Below are 19,263 nucleotides of genomic sequence, written 5' to 3'. Positions count from 1 at the left end.
AGGGCACTTCCAAGTTTTTCCTTCTCTTTTTTTCAAATTTCAGTTGTTTGGAAATGCTGTTAAACAATCTCCTACTAAAAGGAATTTCACTCACATTTCTATGAACCTGAAGAAAGGAATAAGGTTCATAAACTATGACAGAACTATGCTGTCAAAAAACTACATTTCTAGCTTAAAGCAACTTCAGACAAAGCTCCATGCTACAGAAGAGCAGACAGCACTGAAAGATACAAAGGACATGATATTTAAAGTCATGATGGTGAAGTCCCAGGTCACCATTAAAAAGGAAACACTGCACCCATTTTTTAAAAAGTGTAGAAAGGACCACCCCAGGAACTACCAACCTGTCAGTCTCACCTCTGTGCCTGGGAAGGTCATGGAACAGATCCTCCTAGAAGCTGTGTTAAGGTATGTGGAGGACAGGGAGGTAATTCAGGACAGCCAACGCAGCCTTCACCTGCCTGACCAACCTAGTGGCCTTCTGTGATGGAGTGGTATCAGTGGATAAGGGAAGGGCTACCGATGTCATTTGCCTGGGCTTCTGACACAGCCCCCCACAACATCCTTTTCTCTAAACTGGAGAGAAATGGATTCAATGAGTGGACTGTTCAGTGGATAGGGAACTGGTTGGACAGTCACATTCAGATGGTAGTGGTCAAGAGCTCAGAATTCCAGCGGACACCAGTGACAAGTGGTATCCCTCAGGGATCTGTACTGGGACTAGTGTTATTTAATAACTTCTTTAATGACATAGATGAAGGGATCAAGTGCACCCTCAGCAAATTTGTGGATGACACCAAGTTGAGTGGTGGTGCTGGCACACCTGAAGGACAGGATGCCATCCAGAGGGACCTAGACAAGCTCAAGAAGTGAGCCCATGGGAATCTCATGAGGTTTGACAAGACCAAGTTCAACATTGCACATGAGTCAGGGCAACCCTGAGTATCAACAGACTGGGGGATGAACAGGTCAAGAGCAGCCCTGGCGAGGACTTGGAGGTCCTGGTGGGTGAAAGGCTGGACATGAGCCAGCAATGTTGCACTCACAGCCCAGAATGCCAATTGCGTCCTGCCAACAGGTTGCCTAGAGCAGTGGAAGACATCCTATCCCTGGAAACAAAATTTAGGTCGGATTGGATGGGGCTCTGAGCAGCCTGGTTTAGTTGAAGATGTTCCTCTCCATGGCAAGGGAGTAGGACTAGACAAGCTATAAAGGTCCTGTCTAATCCAGACTATTCTAAGATTCCATGATGGTAACAACTGGTAAGGTGATTGTGGAACTGTTGTTCAGTGACTGCTACAATACAAGAACTGGAGAGTGCTTAACAAAATTAGACATAAGGCAGTTTATCATAGAACATAAATTTTGTTAGAAGAGTATACAGTGAACTCTCAGAGCTTGCTGTCACATGAAGTTGTGGAAACAACATATCAAAAGGGTTAAAAAATGAGAACAGGTAAAGTTCATAGACAGGCCAATAAATGGAAAAAGGGGATAGGAATAGGTGGAATTCTACCTCCCATCCCTAAATCCAATGACTGCAAATGGGAGGAAATGGAATTGAACATTAAGCAGTCAGGCTTATGTCATCTCTCAAAGTAACATCATCTTGAGGCTGTTAAGAGACAGCACACTGCATAAGATACATCATTCTGGAGGGCTGAAGGCAGTATTGCTCATGTTACAATGTACAGTGTTTTCACATTGTTAAGAGTAAAAAACAATGCTTCTGCCTTCCACTGAACTGTGTAAAAAAGCTAGGGGCTGATTGCAAGATCATTGATATGATCCCACCATTACCAGATGGAGACATGATATTAACAGGTCACCTTCTGTACTGCAATCCCTCCCCCTGTTCCACCAAAGCCCCCCCCAAAAATTAGTATTGTCTAAGAGCAGGCAACTTGTTTCTTTACCTGCAGCAAAGAATCCTTTAACTCACGACAGAAATCAGGCGGAATCAACTGTTTAAACATAGATTTTATTTCTGTATTTACAATGCTTAAAATAAAATATATCAGTATCTAGCTATTTCTAATAAATGCAAAAATAGAAAACTTCCATTTTCATCAAAAGTGCAGAAACATAAATTAAAAAATTACAAACCTTAAAACATACAATGTTGTTTCTCATGTTTTTACTATGGAAACAGATTGGTAAAACAAGCACCATCATTTATCTTACAGAAGTCTTTCCATCAAAGCAGCATCACAGGGCAAAACAAGTAGGACATTAGTATGGAAATATAGTGGCAGACCTTTGAATATTTAAAGTGGTATGAACTGTTATAAACTCTTATAAACAATTATAAACTTGTTCTGACTATCTTTTCGCAACAGCTCTACCACGTAGCCAAATATTAACTGGGCCATATTCGGTTGTCAGCGCAACAAAGAGATCTTCAAACATTCCTTCAGCCTTTGGCTTGAACTGGACTGGCACGTTGATGTAATGATGGGACCTGTGAAAAGGCAATTACAGGCATATTCACTGTTAATCAATAAGTAAGCTCTAACAGACAAATTCTTGTCTAGTTTTCATTTTTACTAAAATAGTATGTATCGGATGTGCATTGAATTATCAAGTTTATTTTTATAAATTTGATCATCTACTTTTCTTCTGAGAGACTTTGATCATAAAGGTAATTTTTTCCTACTGATTATACAAAATACTACAATACTTTTACTGCTGCTGGTTTACCTTGATAAATTTAGTCTTTCCCATAATATTGACAGTGCATAAACTATAGTTAGAGCATAATTACTACATTTCTTCCCTTCAAAAATCATGTTACAAATATACTTAAAATTTTCAATTCATTTTTGAAATTCCACATATTTGAAGATACTAAAGTACTTTCCATTACTATAATTGCCTCCACATTAAGAAATATTTTGCTGCATCACTGCAAATCAATATACTCATCCTCAAACAGTGTTTTAGAGATTTTACACCTTTTTGGGTTATGTAATTCCTCTTCTATGCATATTGCATAGAAACATAACAAATGTAATGGGTGGCTCTGTCAACCATCAAAAGCCTAGACTGAATAATTTAAAAATATAAGCTGTACAAGCAATAAGCTAGAAATGGTGAGTGGCAGCCTTTTGGATTCCATGACATTCAACAGAAATATCAGGCATTGAGAGACAGGTAACAGGCACACACTGGAATCAGGAAAAATGAACAGCATCCCTAAGCAGAAAAAGAAAAGAAAGCTTTGTTTGCTTTCATTGTACCTTCAGTTTTCTCCCCTAAAGTCCTCTGGAATGTGCTTATTTCCCCTACTTTTTCCTCATTTTGTTCCTACCTTTTCATGTTCCTTTACACTAATTCAACTTACAATAATCAGTCTGTGGTCTTACCCTTTTCCTACATTTGAAAATCATAACACTGGCCCTACATACAATCCCCCTTTGTTAGTATCATCCTTAGTGCTAAAAGAGCCACACTAGCAAAAGTTTGTTGGGGCTTTTTGTTGTTTTGGGGGTTTTTCCCAGCAGATCCTGGTCAATCAAGTATGAGTACACACTTTCAGAACAAAAACTGGTATTGTACTTTATTTTTTTAATCAGGTTAATATAAAAACAAAGCAGTAATTATATTGTACTGAACTACAATCAACAATGCACCAAAGGAATACAACCAGTTCAGAGTTTCATGTCTCATACTCAATTGTCAAGTGTTGTATAACAAATCTGGCAGGCTCTCTCTCTTCATCCATTTATAATATACAGGCTAAAGGAACTTATTCAACTTTTTTTTTAAAAATCCATTTTTTTAAGTGAAGAACATCACTATGATTATTTAGTCTGTAACCCGCATTATGTTAGCAAACACAAATTTTACTAGGAATACAGTCTGAAGCTGCATATAACTAGATCACCTGAGAATTTACAAAAATAAAAGTGAATTCAGTAGAAATCCAGAAGGGATGCAGAAGTGTATATGTAATAATAGTTGTATGCTTTCTTACACACTACATAACACTCAAAAAGAACAATGTAACTAAACTCAAACTTACACTATCAAAAATTTAACATTAAATTATGGATTGCTCTCTTAAAGAGATGGCCACACCTGGCTGTCAAATATTAATTTCCAGAATATGTACTACATGACCTCAGTGGTACTGAGGCAGAACAGTTTCTTAGCATGACAACTGTATTAAATTCTGCTTGATCTCTAAACTCATGTGTCCATTTGGTGGGTGCTAAACACATTATCACTATTCCCTAAAATTACAGTCTGTTTTGCAGCCATCAGTTGATTTCTCATAACTGAGGTTAGACTCACCACACTTGCTTCCTAATCCAAAAGGAAATATGCTATTTTCATTTTCCTCAGCTAAGAAAGCTTGAAAGCTGACACTCCAGACACAACAGCTCTTTGGGCTACTACACAGCATAAATGTTCTAGAAATGAAGCAATCTGGAGGATTTTACTCAAGTACAGTAGTCAGAAACTAGTCAAGAATAGTCTCAGGACAAGTAGAGTTTTCCCTGCAGTTAATTCTTTTCTCTTAAAAAAATACGTTTTATTTTATTTCAAACTTTCCACTATGCCTGTGACTCAATTAGTCTCTGAATACTGTGTATGGCCTCTCCAGGTTGTTGCATTATTTCAAGCGGCATTTCTGGAAAGTCGGCACGTCTGACGCCTGATTCATAGACAAACTCATACTCTAGTCCTCTAAGCACTACACTGCAATAGATGAGTTGAAAGGAAACATTATGGCTAAGCCACAGTGACCAGATGGATAATCAATGAGTAGTGACCCCTGACACCCAGAAGGATGCTTAATGGGAACAAAAATAATTAGTGAAGAAAAAACCTCCAACCAAGTATCTGAAACATATACTACTATGTCATCAACTTATTTCACACAGCTTTTGAAAGCAATACAATAGAAACACCTTTGTTTCTAAACATTTTTTGGAGAAGCATAACAACAAGTAGTCCTTCCAGAAACAGAACTTAGACAAACTTTGTCTAGAAAGTCCAGCATTTTTCAATGCTTCATCCCTTTGTTTGCATCACTTAAGAGCCATCTTGTTAAAAGTATTCTTTCTGCAGTAAACAAAAATTCTACCCTGTAAACAAATAGAATTCTTTCCAATACAAGACAAAATTTTGTAGCAGTGCTGGTATTGGTACTTGTGATGACATAATCAATTGAAGAACAACTGGCAAAGCCACTACACCAACTTTTGAAGGTCAGACTCTTGATATTAAATACAAACTTGTAGTTTCATTATCCAGATTTAAAACTTGATCATACAGGACTGCTTTCAAATTTGGCCCTCAAAACTAAGAGCATGGAACAGACCCTGTTTACTACATGACACATTTTTGGTAAACAACTCCAAAGGTAGGTTGTATTTTTTATTTTCATACTCTTATTTACTTACTAATATTCCAAGTTTCTGCAAACAGTTTTCTTATCCAATTAGTTTTGAACATTACTTCATAAGATGCCCAAATTCAGAAGGGCCTAGTTTAGAAGGACACAGTTAACCCTGGCTCTCTTAATAGCCTCCTTGATGCTATTTTTAAATAAAAGCCATTTAAAAGACTTTTAACACTTTTTTTAAAAGCATCTAATTCTGTGCTTTACGCTTGCAAATGCCAGAGTTTCTTCAGAAAGCTATATGTCAACTTCAGAGAAGTAATGTTGTAAAAAGCTAGGAAAGGTCAATATTAACAACTAAAGAAAAAACAGCCCAAGTTACTAGAAAAAAAAAAGGGAGGTTGACTTTTAAACTTGTTAAGTCTACTTTAGATAAATGCAGTAGGAGTTCATAATCTCTTACAGAAAATGCACCAAATAGCTTTTACAGCATTCCTCAAGAATATTTTTGAAATATCAAAGTGCCTTCCAGTGAAGTTACTCAGCTTTTTGTCAAGGATGACAAAATCAAACCATCCTGTCCTTTGTCTGCAGCTGTACAGCCTCAGAAAGATCTAGCTAGTTGTCTTTATTTGGATAGATTTTTATCTTGGTCATTACCTCCATAAAAAAACTCTTCTGTGCCATATCAAGTGAAATATTTAATAAAAAGATGACAGTTAAAACAGAAACACTGAACACATGCCTAATTGGAGTTACAACACCTTGCACTGAAAAGTGGCCTTAAGAATACCTTGAATACCTTCAGCTAAACACCACCACACCCCTGTCTTTACAATGAATGCCAAACAGACTAGGAGTCAGAATTTTGGTCACAATTTTTGTCCTGTATACCCTTAGTTGTCCTGTGTTTAACATGGAGACCTGCCCAGACATTGAGAATGTATGCTGTACTACTTCTAATGAAATGGTTGCATTTCTGCCCTCCTGACAATCCCCCTGTTGCAGATGAGCATATGAGATGCTATACTGCTGGAAGCGATGACTAATACTACTGTCAAACACTAGTTGTAATGAACTTTCACAGATGTCTGGGTTTATTTTCAGGGATTGTTATCACCAACTCAAAAATTCCTTTTGTGCAGGTAAAATGCTGAAATACTTGGCATGACCCGGCAATTCAATTGGCTGCTCAAACCCTGTATTCGCAGAGTGTCTTTGATGCAGCTCTGCAGGTTTGTCAAATTAGAAGCATGATGAAGGCAATTTGCTTGGTCTGTTGTGCAGAAAGCAAAAATGGAAGGAATGACTTGATTGTGCACAGCATGCCAAATGGTTACATGAAGCATTAGGCTTAACATTAAAAGTAGCAGCACTGTTAGAAACAATTTGCAGGGAAGAAATTGGCAGACGTGAAAATAACTGTGTGGTCTCATTCTGCTTCTGAGAATAGAGAGTACAGCCTAGCAAAAAAAAAAAAAAACAACCAAAAAAAGAAACAAACTCCAAGGAAAAAAACTCTCAAAAACCTCCAAAACTTAACAAAAAAAGGCAACAAAAAAGCCCAGCCCTTTACCTAGACAGCCAGAATATTTTATCTACATTTTAGCACTGTAAATATACATAAGACATTTATCTTACTGAATTACTTGGTTAATTTTTTCTTAGAAGAGAACATTAACATGTGCATTACTCACCTTAGAGAGTATTTCAAGTGCTTGATGTAGAAAGGCTCTCTGGGACTTACAAATTCCAGCTGTAATTTAATACAAAATGCTTAAAAGTGCACTATATTTAAGCCTATCACATTCAATTTATGACATGCTTAAGATAAATCAGATTACTTACAAATACAGCTTTACACAGACTCAGGGTGTAAAAATAAAGAATGCCCACATTTGGGAACAGTAAGGAAAAAAAAATCTTAATATTCTACTGAAGAAATAAAAACACCAAATTAGAATACTTTACCAACAAACCTATGCCAACTATAATCTATTATTTTTTCAGTTGTAAATATATTACAAATACATTCATTTATTCAGTCAGACAAAAGAGAAAAATTGCAGGAGAGTAAAATTCCTCAAATACTGGTTTTTGAAACTAACAAACCAAGACTTGCACCTATTGCAATCTTTGTCAAGAACAACAGAAAAAAACAATAGTACAATCAAACTATTGAAAGGACTTACAAATAACATCTATTTGATTTGTCTGTCAAACTTACCATATGTGTTTTAAAAGAATTATTTCGCAAGTTGACCTTTAATGTGCATGTTTCCCCAACTCTAGTTGGAGGAAAAACGTAGTGGTCTTCTGGCGCATATACCCCTTGAGTTATCTCCTTTTGTCTAATTTGAAAAAGGGATTAAAGATATTAACATTTCTGACTTACATGATCTGGATGCATTGAGAGCACACTTGAAGATAACAAGTGTAGTTATTGAGACTAAATCAGGAAAAATGGAAAGATCCAGAAGATAACAACTCTCTCACCTTAAGTTTTACAGGCAAGATATTTTAGCCAGAAAGAATAATGAAAGCATCACTGAGGCATAAATATACAGGCATTTAATTATACACACTTTCATAGTCTGAATTTTTCCCCCATATGCTTTACTAGAGAATTAGACTCTTCCCAGAGATTCCATGTTGAACCAAAACATTTTACTCTCCCTGCCATATTCACACCATCCCACAGTAAAAACTGAAATTTAACTTAAGACTGAAGAACAGCAAGGTTGAGACAAGCAGTACAGTGGTTTTCCCAGAATTGACTGTATAGTCAATTAGGAGTCTCCAAAAGGCAATATACAAAAGTATACACAAAATTCTACTGTCGATACCAGTTCACTCACCATACCATGCCATTGTCAGACAGTTTAGAAACCCAACTCAAACGAAAAACTGTGTAAGACTAAACAATTCAGAGCCATTAAGAGGTTTGGCAAGTCTGCTTTTTGCAGCTGTTTACTCTTTAACCTGGAATTGTGGGGTCATTCAGGTCAGAAGATACTCAGTCAGCATTGACTGTGAGGTCAGATCAGGCTGCCCAGTTAGATCCCAAAAACTTCCAGGGAGAGAGATGGCACAGCCTCTCTGTGCAGCCTGTTCCACTACATACACCTTCCAGCAGTAAAATAGGTTTTGGTTGTGGGGTTGGGTTCCATCCCCTCACCCTTTCACCCAGCTGCAGAAACAGCCTTTTCAAGTTTTGCCCATACCTACCCTATTCTTGTTGTGCGTCTTTCAGAGTAAACCTTCCTTTCTGGCTCAGTTTTTGTAAGGGCACTTGCTGAAGCTTCCACAACTGGAGTTTCATTTTCTGTTTTAGCACTCTATTGGCAAAAATAGAAGTCTGTCAACTTCACATTCAAAATTATTTAAGTATTCAGGTACATAAGTCATTCCCCTTAACCAATCCAAGACCTTTTATTCAGAGGATAATCCTGCAGGAAAAGGAGAGTCTGGATCACTGAGACAGAAGCAATTATTTAGGAGGAATACTTTAACATGCTTCTGTGCTTTATGAATACTTATTTGTTACAAGACAGTTCACAACAAACTAGCAGCGCAGGTGGAATCTCAAGAAGGCTGCTAGCAACAAAGATTTTACTAGAAGCCAAAAAAACCCAGTTCTTCTGCAGATATTCTGCCCATATGCCTCAAGAACAACCAAGCTGGCTAAACAACTGCTCAAAAAGAAGGAAGGCATAAGTCAGCACTATAATTTGAATTCTTACAACAGAAAAAAAGCTTTGTAATAACTTTGTACTATGAACAATAGATTCTTCTCAAAGAAAAGTCTCTCCAGAGAGACAGAATCAGATAATGCATTACATCATATTTGTTACACTCAGAAATTAGGCCAAAAGATTTACCATCATCAGGACTCCCACTTAATGTACTCTAACACAAGGAGACCAGATCACCTTAAGGAAATACTTAGCCAAATAATCAATATCAAATTCTACATTGCTTAACAAATCTAGCCAGATACTGTTTGGAGTCCCTCAGGTAACAACATCTTAAACAAAGTTAAAGAACCAAAAGAACCTCCTACACTTATGGTTGTACAACATTATGTCAAATTTTGAAATGGTGCTGACGTTTTAGACAAGCAGTTGATTCCCTTACGCAGGGAAGATGAAAAAAATAGATTCATTTTCAATAGAGCTGCTATGACAAACTTGTCTTTTAGGCATTCATTTCTTCAATTGAAAGAGCTGCTAATCAGTGTGTCAGAAATAGCAGCAGCCAAAAAAAAATTTTAAAGGATATTTTTCAGTTTCAAATAACCCATGAACCCCAGTAGAACCCAATATATAACGACGAGAAAGGATTTGCACATGTGTTTTGTTTCAAGACCTTTTAATACTCCATGTAGTGAAAAACTAAGGGTATCATGCCTCTGTTACCATTCAAATCCTAATTTACCAAAAGGCAAGTTGACTGCATAAGAGTAAGGTACATTATGGAAAATGATCAGAAGTTACCCTAGTCTTTATAAGGGCATCTTGAAGTATCGCCTGCTTTGCCATAGCCTGTACTGAATTTTCCTCTCTGAAATGGAAGCAGTATGTTAACACTCCAAATGGTTACAATTGAGTGCTGCTGTTCCAAAGCCACCTCAGGAGCACGAAAATTTGTGTAGCTTGAAAATTGGAATTATTTTGCTGACTGAGTTTAAAAATGTTTTTTCTTCCCCTCACTTCTGGGATACCCAGAGGTGATCAAGCTTTGTGCTGCTGATAATAATAATCAAATCAAGAACTCTTAGTTAGCAGTAGGTTTTGTGTTAAGCATCATGTAATTCAGTATGCTATAAAAATGATACATGAGCTGCCTAACTATGTAACTTTTTAAAGTCTATAAACAACATAAATCAAAAAAATGGCACCAACTTATCATCTGCAGTATCTTCAAACAATAGCAGAGGTTCTTTAGGAAGTCCTCAACTTTCTACCTACTAAAGGAACAATCACGACTTGGGGGCTGCCTCAGCCTTGTGGCAGGTGCTTGCTAGTTCATCCAGAAGGGACTAAAAATTATACTGAAATACCAATTCAAGACTTCCGTGCACAATGGCAACACACATTCTTAGCTCAATAATCTTAGAACAAACCCCAACAGCAGCCCAAAAGAAGTTCTGAGGAAAAGAAAAAACTAAGTTTGAATGACCAGTATTGAGAGGTTGGGGTTGCAATCTCTCCTTTCTTTTTCTCTGGGACCAGTTTTGGAGACATGATGATCTGAGCTCCTGATTACAGTTTCCAGTGGTGAGGACTGCAAACACATGCAGAGCACAATCAAAGGCACAGTTAGTTAATTTTTCAAGAAAAAAAAATGAAAGTGGCATGTGCCACTGATTTTCCTAACTTAACCTGGTTCTTTTCGTTCCATCATGAGCTCTTCCATATTTTTCATTTCTTTTGAAGTGGTGCAATAAATAAATGCCACTCAGTCACTCTGAATGACAGTCAGTCACTCTTCCCACCTCATTCTATCAGAAGTCACATTAATGACAGCTGTAGCCCTGTGCCTCAGTGAAAACACCAGAACCCAAGTCCCTTTCAAAGCTGTAGTAACACTGTCTGAACTCTTGATCCCTGGGGCTTTAACAAGTTACAACTGACTTGTCTTCTCCACTAAAAGCTGCAACAATCTAAGGAAAGGTTCTGTGTTGATCCCTCTCCCAAATAGATGTATAATTCCCTAACCAGCTGATAAATCAAGTACTTCCTTTTCAAATCTTTCTGAAAATGATCGTGACATGCATTTCAAGTATTTTCTACAAATTTTTTCTCAGGTGCAGAGATGCTAGAAAGATCTAATTGTTAACAGCTTTAAAAAAAAAATCAAGAAAAAATCTGACAGCGTAGTTCAAAAACATTAATATCAAGTTATGCTGCTCAAAGATTTATACAACTCTGACAACTAGTCATGTTTTATGAAGAGAATTCTCTAAAACACTAGAGTTCTCTTACAGAATTAGTCTTCTCTCCATTTTTACTAGCTTTAAGCAGACAAATTACTTAGGTGTTTTCGTCATTTTCAGGAAAATTATGTTCAAAGAATTTGATGAAAGTTGAATAAAAAACCCTCCAAACCAAACATTATACAGGACTCTCATGCTAAAAATCAAAAATTACTTAAACTCTTTTTACAAGAATCCTTTTCAACAACATTAATTTGGAAAAACGAAGGACCCTACAAAATATAAGGTTATGTACTCCAGCAAGGACAAGTAAAGTTCCTACTAGTGAATTAGGCTTGATTCTCTAAAGAAAGATCCCAAATCTCTGTCTGGGCTTCTTAGAAAACTCTAATCAAACCCTCTGGGGAGGACAGCAAAGCACATATAACAATTATGCAATATTGAATGTGCTTCACATTCATCTAACTAATCTTTAGAATTAACTCTTCCTTTGTGGTAATAAATCCTCTGTCATACGTAAATTCCTCTTGTATGCTTGGTGAGGTAGAGATCAAAAGCAGGGTAAAGAGACAGAGCACAGAAAACCAGTTCTAACTCCTAACACTCTTCTTCCAAGCCTTACTATAAAGTTTGAGCTGAGGAACAACAGCACAGCAAAGGAGAGCTCAAACCCAATCACTCCCATGTATAAATCTCAAAATCACACCCACCTATGTTATTACTCTGATAAAATACTGAAACAGGTTTTATTAGAGACAGGTGAGCATCTCTGGTTTGGATATCTGAAAACTCAAAAATTGCATTTACGTATTATAGCAAAGGTCAGTTACTTTACTGTTTATTTACAAAAATAGAACCAAACCACTTAGTGTCTGATACAAACAAATCTTGGTCAATAGAAACAATTTCCCCAGAGGCCAAGTTTGTCTCTACTTACTCTGAGAAAAATAAAGTTTTACATCATAAATGACAAAAGATAATTATCACATAAGCAAAGAAGGAAGGTATTTTTGAACCTTAAAAAAGATACAATTTATATCAATAAAAATATTAGCAGGATTAAGGTTTTTTCAGAATGTATCAGTGTATATAAGAAAGAGTATGTAAAGTAAAATCTAAATGCTATTAAAAATTTGTGCTCAAGACATCATTTATAGCTTTTATATACTTACTGTTCCAGAAAGCTGGAATTTTAATTTGTGTTTCCAACTAGGCTTTTCAACTCGGTGACACTCAAGGTCCCAGAACTGGGAGTAATCCCCCTTATCTCTAGGTAAAAAGATTACAGCAACCTACAAAATTAAGAAAAAAATTTTTCAGAATATTATTAAAATACTCTGTACATTTTCACATTTTTACCTGCAAAAATTTGTGGTTCAGACAGCAGAAAATATACACGACAGAACACACATGCCACACACAGATGATTTTGCAGAAAACAATACAACCGGCTAGTCCTCTGCCCACAAGGAAAATATTGGATGAAATAGGTTGTGCTAGCAACTTCAAACAAAATTTGAGTTCAGCTAATCTGCTTTAAGCAAAGTCAGCGAGTGCTTGCACAAATACTTCTATTAGTAAAATGAAGGAAAAGGGGACCAGAAGGGGAAATATGTGCAGCTGAAAAACAGCAGTATCTTCCTTTATCTTTCACCTAACTGTGAACAACTGTACTCCTCCAGCTCCCAAGTCTGTAACTACACTGTGATACAACTTACTAGAAAGGCCTGAAAATTAAACCAACTTGTAAACTATGAATTTGATCATTCTTACAGGACACCTGCGTAAGAAAGGTCTGTCTCAACAAAGTGCTGTACCAGATTAATTCAAGAATAAACTTGCATTGTTTTCAGAGTTGAGTTTGAGCAAAGAAAGAGGAGAGCAGCAGATTAGAATAGATCACTACAACTATATCTAATTAGCCAAATATTATATCCACTGCAAACAACAAATCATGATAGCGCTGTACCTTATCAACTACAGCCCATGGCCTGACATGCCAATAATGTAAACGTTATTCAAACGGGTCTGAACTAGGATTGCTAAAGTAAATACAACTGCCTAAATTCAAAAAATCATTAGCAATATTATGAAATTGCTATTAAACTGGACAGGAGTAAGTTTTTTATTCTTGTAAATAGATTATGAATTGCATCTTTATAGAAATAATGTCCAAATAGTCCATAACAATTAAAAGATAGGTGTCCATGAAGATGAGATAAACTGAAGTAGCACTGTGGGAGAAGGTGAGAAAGGGAAGTCCCTCACAAACCCATTCAGTATGTCCTTGAATGTGCTTTATAATTGTGACTATGAAACCCCCCCTACTGGCCAGGAGGTAAAACTGTAAGTCAAATGAAATCCAACTTTAGGAATGGATTGACTGTTCTTGAACAAGTACGACAAGAATGCTTCTAAGGCAGGGAAACCGGTTTTCACACAAGTTTCATAACAACCCAGTATTATTTGTGATTTTCTGCTGGAATTTTACAAAACATTTAGAACTATTTTCTGTTCTAAAATAATTTGTCCTTAAAAAACCCCAAACAGTAACACAAACACATCACTAAGCTGAAATCAAACTACTCTGATTGCATGAATTCTTAGAATCAACTTCTCTGACATGCTAACAGCTGAGAGAAGCAGATACTGACTACGTGACACAGCCTCCAAAATGCAATACTGAAAGGCCAACAATTTATTGTTGTCAGATAAAATGTATTTTTCATTTAAGATCCTATTTTACAACTGAGATACATTAATATGCCTGAAGTATTTATATATTTCAGTTTACCTTCTCTTGTCCATGAGCTTCAAGAGTACCAGAAACACGGGAACATCTGAAAGCGGAGTAAGTAACCCTATAAACACCACCATTTCCATCCACATCCTGCAAATAAAGTAATGAGTCAGATTCAAAAGGCAAAGATTAAAACAAAAAAACAAAAAAACAACCAATAACTCACAATACACCCCCACACACCCTGGCAAGGACTGAGGAAAATACACCCATCGAGCTGCTTTCAAGTGAACAATACTGATTTCCCAAAAAGCAAATTAATAAAGACTGAAACTACATCTGTGCAGTCACCATTATTACAGTTCAGAGGTGGTGTGCTGCATGGAACATGACATACTCAAACTGCCACACAACCATTTTTCATCATTTCACAACAACAAACCATAATAATTCTAGCATAAAATCAAAATTATTATCACAGCCTTTAGGGAAGCTTTTACTACATCAATGGTACAGCTACAGTACTTGCACAGGCAACAATATTGTAACTAAAATATCATAAACGAAATTATTCACAGAATACCATGTACAGCAGAATTTCAGCTGCACCAGTCGCAAAACACAGCAAGTCTAGAGTTCCAAATCCAAAAAGAGACACCTGTCTTTCAAATATGCTTGATTGCTTAATGCAATCTGGATGGTGGTAGTGTATGAGCGCAAGAAAACTCAGTAAGCCAGAAACTGTCCCACAGAGCACTTACTGAGTCACAGTCAGGGAGCACATTAGAGATGGAAAAAATTTGTGAAACATCTCCCTGACACAGACAGAGAAAAACACCTTTGTAATGGAGGTCATACTCAAATATATATTCTTTCTTGAGAGGAAGCTGGAAGAGAGAAATTGAAAAAAGAAACTGAACAGCCATTTGCATAAAACTCCCAATGCAAGCATTCACTCACTTTAACATAAGGTGGTGCAAAAGATGACAAATTCCACTTCACATTTTCATCTCCTTTATTTTCCATTTCCAGGTAACTCTCTAAAAGAGAAATATCAGACTAGTATACTAAAAGTGTTTGATCAAGTATCTCTAGCAGAAAAGATTTAAAGCAGAAACTATTTTTCTAGGCAAACAGAAGTTTAATTGAAACAGTTTTCATGGTAACAATTGCAAAAGCAGACTCAAAGCATGCTGTCATAAAATTCTTGAAAACTTATATAAAACAAATTTGGAAGTCTTCTAGGGAAGAACCATATTAAAGATGCTTAAGAGAAAGATGGTGAAGGCTAAATGTCACTCTCAATAACCCTCCAACAATAATACATAATCCTTTAAAGGAACCTGAAGGATATCAAGAATGGTACATGAATGCATTGCTGATAGTTAGAAGTTACCTTATAAACCCAGAAACAAATAGCAGAGATCTAAGTCACCCCCTACAGTCTCACTTTATTGCATCCAGGTTGTTTTGCAGACACCCTCACACACCTGTATACAAAAAAAAATAACCCTCCAAAAACCCCCAAAAGATACCCAACTCTCCCCAAAGACATTATTTGATCATTCAGAGACAAAAAACTCAAAAGTTCTCCACTTTGGAGCAAATGAGGTTGCATCAAAAAAATCTGTTCTCATCACAGTATGGATTTGTTACTCAGCAAGAATTTACAGGACAAGATCATCTGTCTAGAGAAGCACTTTAAGAAGTTTAGCTACCCATATACATTATACAGGACACTTATAAAAAAAGAAAAGGAGTATTATATTACAACCCTCTTTCATAATTTTAGCAAAAAAAAACCCCCTGATACCGTTGATAAATTAAGCTTTGAAAGTTCTAAAGTCTCTTGGATGAAAAAGTAATGTCAATGAATCATTAAGAAACCCATCCTTAACTATAAAAGTAAGAGCTACAAAAAAATCTGCTATCTAGATAACAGAAGGAAGGTTTCATAGTTTAAAATTTTAAGCACTACTGGAATTCAAAGTACAGACAGAGCATTTCGGACTCCACTATCAACAGTGTCCTTCTTGGTCACCATGTACCAAGACAAGCACAGCCAGCCTCACAACTAGTCCTCCCACTGTCTTAAAGGACATTTATTTCTCTGCTACACACATATAGATTTATCTCGCATTTTAGGGACATAAACACAGAAGAAAATGGATCTACTGCAAAAGTGCATTGAGCCAAAAGAGCTTCAACTAGATGCAGTAAACTCACATCGCTCTCTTTGCCCAGGCACAGCAGAGCTGCATTCAGCATCTAAGAAACTGGCAACTTGACTGTCTGTATGCAAACCTTTCTGTGTCTATACTGCATATGGAGAAGAAACCAAAAAAAAACCAAACTAAAGGCAGAAGAGGGAAACTGGACATTCACACTTATGAGACTAAAAGAACAAAACCAAAGTCAAGGCCCTCAAGTTCCCAAGCATGCAACACAGTAAGCAAAAACTCTGAACACAAGATATTACAGATGTTACAGATGCTACATTTAATAAGTAAGCACTATTACCTGAGCTTTGGCCAGGTCTTGTTTTAGGAAAAACGATATTTCTGTTCTTTATCTCCATTTTTGTTAGAGGGAGCCTGGAGAGAGGCTTTTCCACACGAATAGTAGGATTTTCTGACTGCGGAGTAAATGTATCACATCTTCTACATGGAAGGTCTGCTCCAGACACACTGCGAGGAGGTGCCTCTTGAATATGCACCTTAATAAACTTTTGGACAATTTGGAGAAAAACAAAGTTTTAAACAGTGAATATTGATGTAGTAGCAAGTCAAACTATTTAGCTCTATTTCCTTGAGCTGTAAGAGCTCACATTCAGCTTTACATTCCACCAGCAAGAAGGTCTGCTACAGTAAATCATCAGGTCTTCTCGAACCTGAAGAGTCTAAAGATTCTAGGACAAGTTTAATTGAAGAGAAAAGGAACATTTACTGAAAATTTGCTGTCTACACACTTTAATTCAAGAGGAATAATAATTTTAACCAGTTTAACTGACAACTCCTACAACTTTCTCTGCCTACAGAGTACGGAAATGAGGATGCCTCATTCAGAAGGAGCTTTGTGTTCACTTCTGCTACATAATTAGCACTTTTTAAAGTTTCAGTTAATGCTAGCAAAACTGTAGCATACTTACTGGTGATTTGGATAAGTAGCAAATAAATGGCAAAAGCATCATCAGCTACCAGATCTCTTAAAATGTGTTGAGTTTGCTACATTCTCTACATTTGTCTTAGTGGATTTCTTAGATCCTTTTCTCATATAGAAGAACATAACACAGTTAAATATGTGTGCACTCATCATTTCCTTCTCAACAATTTCCCTGTTTGTTTTTTTTAAGGCAGTTTCCAACTCTTTATCACACCTCACTTCCCTCCATAAAGAGATAAAGCAGATATACTGTGTTGCCCTTTCAGTGTTTTATTACTCTCTCCATGCATTGTAACAATTAACCATACTAACTGTAAAAATCAAAAAGGTCTCTTTCTTTGGCAGAGATTGCCAAGGAGTCCTTCTGCTTTTATACTGATTAAAGAAGAAACTGTTGGCTTCATAAACTTTATTTACATGCTTTAATTTAATGAGGGAAAAGTCTTGGATTAAAATCCATGAAGAAAAAGAATCTGTTCTAGGCATTCTTTACCACAGACTTGTTGTCCAGAAGGTTAAGTTTACTTTAAGAGCGCTCAAAAAGAGCTCTGGTGACTTGTCCAGTAACCTTTTCTAGCTTCTTTTTTAAAATACAACAAAGACTACTTTTATGGGTACATATACACACTTAGCATTTTAGAAAGGGATGCCTAATGCAGTGGTGGGTGTACAGATGCAATTTTGTTAGCAATTGGGGTTCATCCAATATCATAGTATTTCTTCTAAGATAAAAAAAGAACCTCAGTTTGCAAAACAGCATCTCTACCTTTTTTTTTAAAGAGAACTTTACACATTAGAAAAAATAATGGAAGTGGACTCATATCTGAAAATTTTTAGCAACATTATTAGACCTTATCTGGCAAAATAAACAGTTGCAATCCCAAGTATCAAGTAAACCACGCACCTTTACTCCATTGCCACTATGGACATAGATTAGGCCACTCCAAGGAACTAATGAAGGCTTTGTGGCAAGCGTAGGATTAGGACTCACCAGAATTTGTGCACTGCTCCTAATAAAAAAACAAAACAAAACAACCAGCCTGATCCTCATATTCCTCACATTAGAACAAGCATCTACAATAGACCTCACTACTCCCCAAAAAACAATGCACTTTTGAGATAGCAGGTAATTGAAGATGCTCTAGAGATAGTTAAATTTAAGGTATTCAGATATATTATTAAGCTTTAGTAGCAGAAACTTTGTACTAACACATTTAATAAACTTGTCACTGATGGTTTTATAAGGATCGTAGGAATAGATCTTATCTATTGTTGAACATATACAACCAGTCAGACCATATAAAGTAGATATGTAACTATATGTTTCAGAAATAAAACCTTCAATACTAGTCAACAAGGGAATGTGAGTGTTCAAACACAGTATACTGCACAAATTCATTTCAAGAATCTTTTAAACTAATTCTAGTTTTAGAGAAGCAGATTGCTTTCCTTTCTCCCTTTCTGGATTCTGGAAAAAAAAAAAGAAAAGCCTTTCAACTTTATCAATGCTTTCTGTAGTTATCTACAGTAGGAGACCCAGAAGAGTCAAAAATCAAGTTGCAGTAATAATGAAATCAGGTTGGAATTTGATCGGTGCGAACAAACTGATATACAATGTTCCCTATTCTATACTAGAGACATTTAAACAAAAGGGAGAAAGCAATGAAGTATTTTTAAAAGTAGTATAAAATCACTGAAGTTAAGGTTATTAGCTTTATGTTAGCAAAAGCACACAAGCTACACCTGAAGAACTAGCTTAACATGCCATCAACACAGCACTTGGCATTTGAAAAATTTAGCATAGGAACAAGATCGGTTCCATGATCAGTCACAATATAACCATCTCTGCAAATTTCAAGAAACAGATGTTAATGGTCTTAAATATCAAATCTGGATACTGGCACTTTCTTTAAGATTTTTGGGAGGTTTTGTTGAGTTTTAGCAGCTTTCAGAACCTTGTCACTCCCACTTATGGTTCTTTCTCATGTACAACTGCATTCATGAGAATATACTCTATTAAGCACACACAGTATCTGTTACCACAAACCATTCCATTGTCTTTGCTCCTACCAG

At 36.4% G+C, this 19,263-nt stretch overlaps 1 protein-coding gene across 1 annotated transcript in view; it reads right to left on the bottom strand.

The window, feature by feature from the left end:
- Positions 1–1,968: 1,968 nt before the first annotated feature.
- CEP192 (centrosomal protein 192) overlaps positions 1,969–19,263 on the bottom strand; it is a 79,575-nt gene continuing 62,280 nt past the window's right edge. Inside the window, exons 46-54 of the mRNA XM_071554266.1 lie at positions 18,095–18,200; positions 16,549–16,753; positions 14,989–15,068; positions 14,083–14,178; positions 12,461–12,580; positions 8,579–8,688; positions 7,578–7,701; positions 7,048–7,106; positions 1,969–2,461 (exon numbers count right to left, since the gene is read on the bottom strand). Coding sequence (XP_071410367.1) covers positions 2,323–2,461; positions 7,048–7,106; positions 7,578–7,701; positions 8,579–8,688; positions 12,461–12,580; positions 14,083–14,178; positions 14,989–15,068; positions 16,549–16,753; positions 18,095–18,200 — 1,039 coding nt within the window. The 3' untranslated portion in view covers positions 1,969–2,322. The remainder of the gene's footprint in view (positions 2,462–7,047; positions 7,107–7,577; positions 7,702–8,578; positions 8,689–12,460; positions 12,581–14,082; positions 14,179–14,988; positions 15,069–16,548; positions 16,754–18,094; positions 18,201–19,263) is intronic.

Source organism: Pithys albifrons, chromosome 4, assembly GCF_047495875.1.
Source record: "Pithys albifrons albifrons isolate INPA30051 chromosome 4, PitAlb_v1, whole genome shotgun sequence".
NCBI lineage: Eukaryota > Metazoa > Chordata > Aves > Passeriformes > Thamnophilidae > Pithys > Pithys albifrons.
The sequence above is the reverse complement of the archived record's forward strand: the minus strand, read 5'-3'. Positions and strand labels throughout refer to the sequence as shown.